At 43.1% G+C, this 11544-nt stretch overlaps 1 protein-coding gene across 3 annotated transcripts in view; it reads left to right on the top strand.

Annotated features, from left to right (window-relative positions):
- The first annotated feature begins 5034 nt into the window (after positions 1-5034).
- Positions 5035-11544, top strand: part of TMC5 (transmembrane channel like 5) — a 40798-nt gene continuing 34288 nt past the window's right edge. For all 3 annotated transcript variants that reach the window (XM_030847134.2, XM_030847135.2, XM_030847133.2), the window contains exons 1-3: positions 5035-5819; positions 8024-8196; positions 11293-11382. In XM_030847134.2, coding sequence (XP_030702994.2) covers positions 5035-5819; positions 8024-8196; positions 11293-11382 — 1048 coding nt within the window. The remainder of the gene's footprint in view (positions 5820-8023; positions 8197-11292; positions 11383-11544) is intronic.

The following is an 11544-nucleotide window of genomic DNA, read 5'->3' as shown; positions in this document are numbered from 1 at the left end:
GGGTTAGGGTTATAGTAAAGATGACTGTTGGGAAGGGTTTGGTCCAGAGAATTCCCACCAAGAAAGGAGGGAAGTAAAAGAGGAGGTATCAGCTAGTGTAATGAAATTTGAAGGGCTTCAAAACATCCATATAGGGACTTCCCTGGTGGCGCAGTGGTTAAGAATCTGCCTGCCGATGCAGGGGACACGGGTTGGAGCCCTAGTATGCGAATATCCCACATGCCGCGGAACAACTAAGCCCGTGTGCCACAATTACCGAGCCTGCGCTCTAGAGCCTACGTGCCGCAATTACTGAAGCCCGCGCGCCTAGAGTCCGTGCTCCGCAACAAGAGAAGCCACTGCAGTGAGAAGCCCACGCACCGCAATGAAGAGTAGCCCCCGCTCACCGCAACTAGAGAAAGCCCGCGCGCAGCAACAAAAACCCAACGCAGCCAAAAATAAATAAATAACTTTATTTTAAAAAGTATGTAAAATCATCCCACTCTTTTTCTTGAAATTTCCTCATGGAGATTAATTGGTGACATTTGCCAAATCTATCACCCCAAGTTTCCCAAGTCTTATTTTAAAAATATATTAGAACTCATCTTCATTTTGTGTTGTAAGAGGCATCGGCTACCTCACTGCTAAATGCAGCCCATTAGACCGTTCTCTGGATAGATTTTCGCCACGTCAAGGTGATGCCCTTCGTAAGATTAAAATTCACGTTTATTTTCTAGCCTTTGACACTTTCTCATGTGCTTAACAAGCTAAAAATCTTATATTCTTTTGTCATTCATAAAATATGATGATCGTTCCTCGGACATTGTGTCTTGAAAATTTAGTAAATTCCTTGTTGAAGGGAAAACATGAAAAAAGACAAGATGTACCCATTTTGTTATATTTATATTTCCCCTTCTATTCATAGCAAACCAGACCGTATTTTCTGAGGGATCCAATGTGTGGCATTGAATGTGCCTAAGTCAAAGGCAGAAACGGCCTCTGAGAAGCCTCATGGGACGCGTGCTAACAAATGTTTTGTTCCGGGAAGATGTTGTTAAAGTGATTGGGTGATTGAAGGTTTTGCCCTCACATGCTTTAAAGAGACTGATTTCCTTGTCTTTATTTCCTTGTTCTGAGCTTTCCCCGCAGAAAAAAGGATTCTAAAGCGTTTGTTTACAGTGGCTTCCATGATGACAGCCAAAGTAATCGTTAAGCTAACATGACCAGCCCAGAAAGAACAACAAAGCAATTGTGAGCAAATGAAATCTACGTCTCTGCTGAAACATGGATGTGTGTGAGCGCATGGCCTGATGCCTGGGCAACGGCTCCCAGACGTGTGGTGGCCTTGGTTGTTCGTGTGGGAATTGCGTTTCCAAGATCAGGTGCCTGAAAGGAATCAAAACTTCTAGAACTGCAATTATGAGGGCTTGGCTCAAATGAGATGCCTGGGAATGAGCGCTGTCTTCTTTCTAAATTTCTTTTCCTTCCCTTTCAAGAATTCTTAGAATTACAACTGGTATTTCGTGCGTGTGTTGGGGGGACGGAGAGAGTATGTAATTATATTATTGTATAATGTCCATTGTTTCCCCAAATTTAGTCATTTGCATTCCACCTTCATAATTGTTGCCCTTTTTCTTACCGTGAATACTATTATTTATCTGTTCTTTTTAACCTAAAAGATTTATTTTAAAAGGAAACATTATTGTAAATGGAAAACTTCTATCACTTACTTATAGATATAGATAAACATTATTATAAGTGGAAAACTTCTATCACTTGCTTATAGTGACTATATATTTATAGACATATATACATACAGGGAAAACCAAACCACGTTGTTAAATTCTAACTAGATTATGAAAGAAGCCAGTCTCAAAGGGCTACATTCTGTGTGATTCCATATATATGACATTTGGAAAAAGGCAAAACTAAAGAGATGGAGAACAGATCCTTGTTAGACTAAGGATGGGAGGAGGGGTGATTACAGGGAGGGGCACAGGGGAGTTTTGGGGGTGATGGAACTGTCTGTATCCTGATTGCGGTGGTGGTTATGCAAGTGTTCAAATTCATAGAGCTATATCCCCCAAATATTTTACTGTAAGTTAATTTTAAAATGAAATTGTTAAATTCTAGTCATAAGTTGTGGCCTCATGAAGGTTCTGAGCCTGGAGTGTTGCTCTCTCCTGATTGAAAAAGAGACTGGCCAATTCAAAGAGGTATTGAAGACCGATTAGCACTAATTGAGACGACATGGTTGTCTCAATTTTTTTTTGGATGTAGTCCAATTTGTCTATTTTAACTTTGGTTGCCTGTGCTTTTGGTGTTGAATCAAGAAATCATTGCCAATCCAAGGTCATGCATCTTTCCCCCTGTTTTCTTCTAAGAGTTTTATAGTTTTAGGTCTTAGCTTTGGGTCTTTTTGATCCATTTTGAGTTACTTTTTGTATATGGTATAAGGTAGGAGTCCAACTTCATTCTCTGGCATGTAGATACCCAGTTTTCCCAACACCATTTGTTGAAAAGGCTGTCCTTTCCTTGTAGAATGGTTTTGGCTTCCTTGTTGAAAATCATTTGACCCTATATGCAAGGGTTAATTTCTGGACTCTCTACTCTGTTCCGTTGGCCTGTTTGTCTGTCTTTATACCAAGTCTTGCCTCCTTTTATTCATCTTGTTTATTGTTTTTCTTTCTGCAAAGAAGGCTTCTTTTTACATGAATCAGAATTGTGTTGTTTTTATTTTCTATCTTAAGTAGGGGAAAAACCTCTGCCCCTATTTCCCTTTCTGCTTGAGCAATCTTCATTGATTGTTCAAGATATGTCAGTAGTTAAATAAGTAAATTAAAAGGTGAGGGAGGGCTTCCCTGGTGGCGCAGTGGTTGAGAGTCCACCTGCCGATGCAGGGGACACGGGTTCGTGCCCCGGTCCGGGAAGATCCCACGTGCCGCGGAGTGGCTGGGCCCGTGAGCCATGGCCTCTGAGCCTGTGCGTCCGGAGACTGTGCTCCGCAATGGAAGAGGCCACAACAGTGAGAGGCCCACGTACCACAAAAAAAAAAAAAAAAAAAAACCCTCAGCATATTAGTTGAAATTCTCTTTCATTTGTGTATGACAGAAAACCAACTCAAACCAACTTAAGTCAAAAAGGGAATGTAATGACTCAAGTATCCAGTGGCTGGCTGCCTTCAGGCATGGCTGGATTCAGGTGCTTAAACAGTGTCATAACATTTGATCCTTCTTTCTGTTTATCTCTTGGTTCTGTTCTGTTCCCTGTTGGTACCACTCTCAGGCAGGCCTTCTCCCCTGGTGACCTCTGACTGCTTCAGGCTTATAACTTCCTAACTCCAAGTCCAGCCAAAAGAGAACTTCTCTCTTTCAACATTTCTGACAAAACTCCCAGAATTGAGTCTCACTGGCTCTGACCCAATCACTGTGGCCAAGAAGCAAATAATTCTGATTGGGTCACACGTCTACACCTGGCTGACATGGATTGAGAGGAAAATGTTGCCACAAAAGAGAGAAGTGGATGTTGGGTAGGGACAAAATAATGAAAAACTGACTTCTGCTATACTGAGAAGTATGGAAATGAGTTGGCAAATAAACATTCTAAGGCTATAAGGCACGGCAGAAGGTTAATTCTTTAGCTCCTCCGATTACTCAACAGAAAGTCTAACCCTTTTTGTTCACATAGAGATAAACCTGTAAACATTGGCTGAACTTTAAAAATGGTCTACTTCCTTCTTTCAAAAGCATCGCCATTTATCTAATCATGCTGGCTGAAACCGTGGAGCTATTTTTTATCTTTTCTTTTCCTTAGCTCTCACCCTTCCCATATCGGGTCAGTCCACTAATCCTATTAATTCTTTCTTTAAATTTCCTCCCCTACTTATTTTCTTTGCTGTTCTGACTGACACTGCACCGGAAGTTCCAGGCTTATATTCTATCTGCAAAGCAACTTAGTGAAATAAGAGCATATCTTTCCCAGTTAGTCCGTCAAGGTCCTGGAAGACTGACTTGGGTTATGTGCCCATTCCTGAACCAAACCCTGTGGCCAGGGGTATGGTGGACACTGATTGGCCAGACCTGGTCATGTGACCATCCTTGGAGTCAGGAATGCAATCAGTCTTTCCTGAATCTCCTGGACTGTGAGCAGATACCCAGAGGAAAATCAGGGCATTGATGCCAAAAGAAGGCAAAATGGGTAAAAGGCAAGTAAAAACAACAGATAGTTCACTTAGAAATTAAAACCCCATCACTTCTGATTTGAAAGTATGCTGTGTCTATAGATTACAGCTCATAGAACTCATAAAACCATATTTTCAAACTGGAGGGGATGGTAGTGCTTGTCTCCTTACCCAAGCCCTCTAGTTACCATTAACCATTCTTCCTTTGTGCGCTCATAGTAATTTATGCTTTGAACCCAAGAACAAATGCAATCAAAGTGCTCAATAAGTCCTTGTTTCTTCCAATCTTTTGGTTCATTGCTCCCCTCCCCAGCAGAAGGAATTGGTCAGGATATAAGTCTGGCCAGAAGTATCAGATCCAAAAAACTGTGGTTTACACAAGATAATGGTTTATTTCTTTCTTTACATAAAAGCCCAAGCTGATATTGGGCACTGATCTGTGAAATCATCAACAGCCCAGGCTGTTCTGCTGCTCTCCCTAGGGTGGGTGCTGCCCGTGTGCATGGCCAGGAAGCGCCCCATCATTTCCGCGGTCCAGTTCATGGGAAGTGAGAAGACTGAGAAAGGGAGGAATACCCCTTCCCTTTAACAGCACAACCTGGAAGTTGTGTATATCGCTTCTGCTCACATCTCGTTGACCACTCTCATGGCTGTACCTAGATGCACAGGAGGCTGGGAAACATAGTCTTTATTTTGGGCAGCTGTGTACCCAACTCTGAGAGAAAAAAGAACAGGTACTGGAAAATAACCATCAATCTTTGCAGGGAAGAAAGGGAAAAAAATTCTGACCTTTCCTTCCTTTTTGTTTTTCAGATAAAGAAAGAGATCCCTGAATACCTGCAGAGGCAGGAACCTTTTAATACTCCAGGGTAAACATGTCTGCCTACAGGAATAATGCTTACGAGGAGGATCCAGCTTACCCTGACTATTACGGGTCTCGGAACCATACTCGGGGGTATTTGAAAACTCAGGATTATCCAGATTCGCCAGGTCCTCCGAACAACTCAGATGACCCCAGCACCAGGAGCAACCCATACTCTGCAGACTCCAGAACAAGTCCAGACTATCCTGGGTCTCTAGCAGAACCAGATTATCCTAGATCTCGGAGGAATCCATACTACCCTGGCACCAGGAGCAATCCATACTCCGCAGGTTCCGGAAGTCCAGACAATGCCAAATCTTTGGCGGAGCCAGATTATCCCGGATCTTGGAGCAATCCATATCGCCCAGGCTCATCCAGGGAGCCAGACTCCTCTGAATCTCAACGGAATCCTGATTTGGCAGGTTCCAGAGGCAGTGGAAACTACGGGGGCTCCAGAACAAATCCAGCTTATCTTGATTCCTTGGGAGAGCCAGACTACGCTGGAGCTCAGGGCAGCTCTAACTATGCTGGCCCCGGAGCCAGTTCCAACCATCCAGACTCCAGAAGGAATCCAGAACGTGCTGGTTCCAGGATCAGTCCGTACATAGACGCTCTGGGAGCGCCTGATTATCCAGATGCTGAGAATCAATCCAGCTATCCAGACTTTTTGGGGGAACCAGACTATCCCGGCGCCCAGGACTATCGGAGCTCTACAGAGTTCTGGGGGGAGCCCGATTACCCAGGTGCTGAGAATGCTCATGATTACGGCTCTTCAGAGAACCCGGAGATGACCAGGGAGTAAGTGCCGGTGTCTCCCTCCCCTGGGGATGGAGGATGAAGGCTAGATCATTCAGTCAATTGAACTTGGTTGGCGATGTTTGGGATAAGGACACGTATGATTATTTCCATGACATGAATTTATGGTGAAACTTTCATGCCTACCTGTATACCGCACCTGGTCCTTGGACTCTCAGCCTGAGGCTTCAAGCCCTTACCTGAACATAATCTTTCATCACTTCTTGCTCAAATAACATCCTTCCCAGTCTCCTGTTTCTTCCCGTCTAATCCCTGCAAGACATTTAGATCCCCACTGTTTGGACACTGCTACTTTGCCAATGAGGTTAGGATTAAGATGATGTTTATGAACCCAAACATTTTAACCAGAATTATATCAACAGGAAGGCTTTTTTTTTTTTTTTTTTTTTTTCGGTACGCGGGCCTCTCACTGTTGTGACCTCTCCCGTTGCGGAGCATAGGCTCCGGATGCGCAGGCTCAGCGGCCATGGCTCACGGGCCCAGCCGCTCCGCGGCATGTGGGATCTTCCCGGACCGGGGCACGAACCCGTGTCCCCTGCATCGGCAGGCGGACTCTCAACCACTGCGCCACCAGGGAAGCCCAGGAAGGCATTTTAATCAAGAAAGTCTTTTGAAGGTCTAACTCCATGAAATCCATTCAACTCCTCAGTTTTTTTATACAAGCTGATTGAGCCACTCCTGATTTTTTTTCCACTTTCATCTTTATTTTACTGAAATTATTGTCAGAATTGATCACTTTTCATGTTTAGAGTAGATTTGGCTCATTGATCTTCTGCATTGTTGTTTTCATCAAGTTTCATTAATTCATTTTCGCCTCTAAGGAGGTTTTTTTTTTTTATTTTAAGTCCAATTTTTCCTGGTTCAGATTTGATAGATCTAAATTTTGTCAAAAAGATTTTAATCTTCCATCAATTTTGGTCATTGACAAATTTTACCAGGTATAGTTTGGGTCGCTGAGTGTTAGTCTTGGGTGACAGTTTTGCCAAACTGCGTTTTTCCTGGGTTAAATTTCTTAATGTTCACGTTGCCAACAAGATGTGATTATTTATTTTTCAGGTTATTCTTAACCTATAACAAATTTACCATGTGAAATTTCAACCAATACAAGTTTTATTTTGTAGGTACTATTTCTACTAGTAATATTTATGAATTCAACAAAGACGAATGGCTTTTATTTACCTCTAGGAACAAGGATATGGGATTTGGGTGCACAGTGAGGTCAAATGCCTACAGGAATAATGCTAAATACAACCTAAATAGGCGGATTAATAGGACCATGTCAAAGCGTCCTCCTTGGTCTTCTCCCCCACTGCCTGGCTCATCATTACAAACATACCTTTGACCTTGTCACTCCCTTGTTTCTCATCTTCCATTGTTCTTCATAACCTTTGGGAGAAAGACTACACCACTTCACTTGTGAGAACATTGAAGAATGAGGATGCACTGAGCTAATGTAAGATGCCAGCCAAAGCCCAGCCTGACTGACCTCCTCCCACCTCTGCTATCCTCTCCCTACCTGAACCCTGTACTCTAGGTCAGTGGTTCTTGACCTTGGCTGCTGATTAGAATTATCTGATTACCTGGGGAGACTTAAAAATCATACAAATGCCTGGGCCCAACTTTCAGAGATTCTATTTAGTTGTCTGGGGTGAGGCCTGGGAATAGGTATATATATAAAATTGCGAATCATTGCTCCAGGTTAATTGATTTTCATAGCATTCCTTTTATATATTCAACCCTTTCTGGTCTCACATGTTTATTTGTGCTGTTCTTCATCCTTGGAATGCCCTCCTCCTAACTATGTATTAATTTATCCTTCCAATCCCAGCTCAGATGTCTCTTTTCCATGTAGATTTCCCTTCAGACTCCCAGGCCAAATTCTCTTCTCTTTCCTCTGAACTCCTTGGGCCTGTCTTCTTATATTCATCCGTTGCTACTTGTATTATAATTGCTTATGGCTGTGGTTAATAAGCTCAGCCAGACTGTATTGAGAGTTCCTTGAGGGTAGACAACCCATGTCTTTAACTTTATCTTCTCACCCCATTGCCCATGCCTAATACATGGTTGGCATTCAGTCAGCGTTTGTGGGATGAATGAATGGATGGATGGATGGATGGATGGATGGATGGATGACTATCTTTACTATGCTATTGGATGACTATTGATCCATCATTTTGGGATTTCAGAATGCTCAGCAGAGCATCTTCAGTCCAGCCCTCATTTCACCGTGAGGGTGACAGCCCCTTCGGCATCCTGGGGAGAAAGGATGGAGATTATCCTGAAAGCATTGAAATGAAATCCAGGGAGACGGCAAATCCGTACAGCCCCTCTGTGCCAGGTGCTCCTGGCAATGGCTATGGTAAGCATTTGTTAAGAAGAGAATCATATCCTGGGAAGAAAGTAAAATTCAGTGGGCTTGGGACCAATCATTAAAGATCAGCAGGAGAAGAATTGGTTTATTCCTCCTCCTTCAAACACCCACCTTACAAGAGTTGAACATTCAGGGTCTAGAGGAGAGAAGCAGTATCATCAATTATCAAAGCAGGTTGGGCAGGGGTTGTGCCTGTGTGAGGCAATTGATGGTCAGGTTCAGCCCATCGCCGTGATGTGGGAAGATGGACTTAGTGTGGCCAGATCCTCAGATTTTTCTAAAGAAGCCAGAAATCTGGGTTTTTACATGCTCCAAAATAATTTTTTGAATAAATAAATAAAATCCCTGAGCTGGGCAAACAAAACCACTGGTGGACTAGATTCGGTATGTGTGGCTGCCAGTGTCCAGCTTTAGTTCAGCACATCCTGCAGGTGTTCAGGTGGTCAGCACTTGTATCTTTGGAACCTACTGGGGGCACAGGGAGTTAGAAGTAGCTCTGTTCTCAGGGTTCGTAAAGCCTAAGTGAGTAGGTGACACCAACACATCAAGACTAAAGAAAATTAGCAAACAGACTGACAATATGTGAAAAATCATGTCGTTCTCAGAATCTGCTGTGTGTGAAGGTTTAGCTCTAGGAGGTAAAGGAGATTCTACCAGTTCTCATCTTCCGGAAGAAAAAAGGGACTTGTTGTCTGATAGAAGAAGCCAGCTCATGGCACAAGTCAATGTTATAGGAATTCAGAGCCCGTGAGAGCTGGGAAAAGGAGTGTTCAGTCATGAACAGAGTGAGGGACCCAAGCGTTGGTTGGTGCAGATGGAAGGCTGCTCAGCCCTGAGGGGGTGGGTGGGGAAGGGATTGAAGAAGGCAGGGAGGAGGGGTGGGATGCATCGCCATGCACTAAGGAAAAACGCGGACTCTTACACATTTGCATAGACAGCATTAACTTGGGCTATTCCGAACCTTTATGCCAGGTATTCTCAGTGGGGGATATCAATCCCAAAGGGTGAAAATTTATTGAAAGGCCACAAAAAACCTTCCTTTTTTATGTATAAAGCAGATATGCATACAGTATATGTATATAGTTATACGTATATCTGTGGCATTAAAATATCATGGGGGAGGGCAATAAGGAAGAAATGTCTAAAAAGGCTACTTAGGTGGCCAGTAATGAAAAAAAAAGATTGAGAAACACTGCCCCACCCCAATGCAAGCAGAGCTAATAACGCCCAGCGGGTTTTGAGTGTTTCCCATGTCCTGGAAACGCTGCCAAGCACTTTACTTTTACAGTCTTCTTTCATCTGCGGCCACCTTTCAGACAGACACTACAGCTCTCCATGTTACAGAGGGGAAAACTGAGGCTCAGAGAGAAACGTGCCCAAGGTCACCCAGCTACTAAATCAAAAGAGCCAGTGTCAGAATCTAGTCTCTCTGACCCTGCATTACTTCTGGGTAGGATCAGGGCAAATGCGGATTCCTGACCACCGAGCCCCATAGAACACTGGAATTAGAAAGCTATTTTAAAAAGTGGTCACGTAAAGTGTGGCTTCCTTCTCTGGGCTCCTTGTAGGACCAAGGTCGTTGTGCCGGCATTCACTTGTCCAGTGCTATGCCATCCTGTTAGACTATGCACTCCTTAAGGAGAACCCATTTCATCCATGTATCCTCCAAGGCTCTATGTGATTTTCCTAGTGCCTAGCATACAGCTGGTGCTTGAGCAATGCTAACTGAATTAGTAGCAACAACTGTAAGGGATGTATCAGTTGGCTATTGCCACAGGAATGCTTCATAACAAACAACTCCAAAACCCAATGTTGTAGATAAGCATCGTTTATTTCTCACCCACACATCTGTGGGTTTGCTTGGAGTTTGACTGAACCAGGCTGGGTTTGGCTGTGCCTGATTTGAGGTCACAGATTCTATTTAGGTCTAGGGTCCTTCTTGACCCAGTGAGCTACCTTGGGCCATTTTCTTCCCGTGACATAAGCTGGAAGCAGAAACAAACGATGTCTCTGGGTCCTTGACTTGGAACTAGCAAACTGTCACTTCTACCATGTTCCACTGGTTAAAGCAAGTCACATGAGCAAGCCCAACTTCAGCGGAGGTTTCCAAGGTGGAGGAAGTGTAATATTTGCTGAAAAACAATTAATTTACCACAATAGTTAATATATATTAAGAATTTGCTATGTTCCAGGATTACTTTAAGCACTTTACGTGTATTAACTGATTCAATTTCCCCAACAATCCTATGCAAATGTCTTATTATTATCCCTGATTTACAGACTCTGAAGCTCAGAGACGTTAAGTAACATGCCAGAGAGCACACAGCTAGTAAGCAGCAAAGCCAGGAACTGATCCTTGGCAAGAAGTTGCAGAACCTCCTGCAGTATAATTTTGTACATCTCCATCAAAATGTGCTCCATTTTCTCTGTTGAGGAGTTTAGCCTTCATTGTTTACCATGAGTTGAATAAAAATATACTGAAATGTGACACTGTTGTGTAGATGCTGAAAGTGGACTCTGTCCTTAAGAAAATCAGGCCAAATTTCAAATTTATTCACGTGTCATCATAAAATGCTAGAACTAGAAGGAAGCTTTGTAATCACCTAGAAAAGCTTTTTTTTTTTTTTACTCAATTTTTAGAAGACTTATTTTTTTACAGAAGTTTTAGGTTCACTGTAAAATTGAGGGAAAGGTAACAGAGATTTCCCACATATCCCTTGTCCCACATGTGCATGGCCTTCCCCGTTATCAGAGTCCCCCACCAGAGTGGGACATTTGTTACAATTGAACCTACATTAATAAATCATTATCACCCAAAATCCATAGCTTACAATGGGTTCACCTTGGGTTGTGCATTGTATGGGTTTGGACCAATATATAATGACATGTAGCTATCATCATGGTATCACACAGAATATTTTCACCGTCCTAAAACCCTCTGAGCTCCATCTATTCGTCCCTCCCCCTCCAGACAAGTATTTTTCAAACTCTGATTTGTGACCCATTAACAAGTCTTACTGACCACTGTGTGCTCAGTAACATCTAGTGTGGTAGGATTAATTGTCTCTTGTCTCTTCATTCCAGTGAACCCTGCTTATGTGGGTGACAATGGCCTCAGCCAAGCTTATGGAGACCCCCCCTTGTCTGGACACGATTGGCACAAGTCACCCCAAGGTAAGGCTTAAATGGACAGTGACCAAAAATGTCAACCCTAAAGAAGGAATGTGTTCAAGGCAATGCGGACATTGCCATTTCCTCTTGGCCTCTGGTGTGCTAACTGATGCAGTACTTCCTTAATTTATCATAACGGGGTTTTCTTTTATTTATTTATTTTTG

The sequence above is a fragment of the Globicephala melas genome, chromosome 15 (genome assembly GCF_963455315.2).
Source record: "Globicephala melas chromosome 15, mGloMel1.2, whole genome shotgun sequence".
In the NCBI taxonomy this organism is placed as follows: domain Eukaryota; kingdom Metazoa; phylum Chordata; class Mammalia; order Artiodactyla; family Delphinidae; genus Globicephala; species Globicephala melas.
This window is presented reverse-complemented; position numbering and strand designations above follow the sequence as displayed.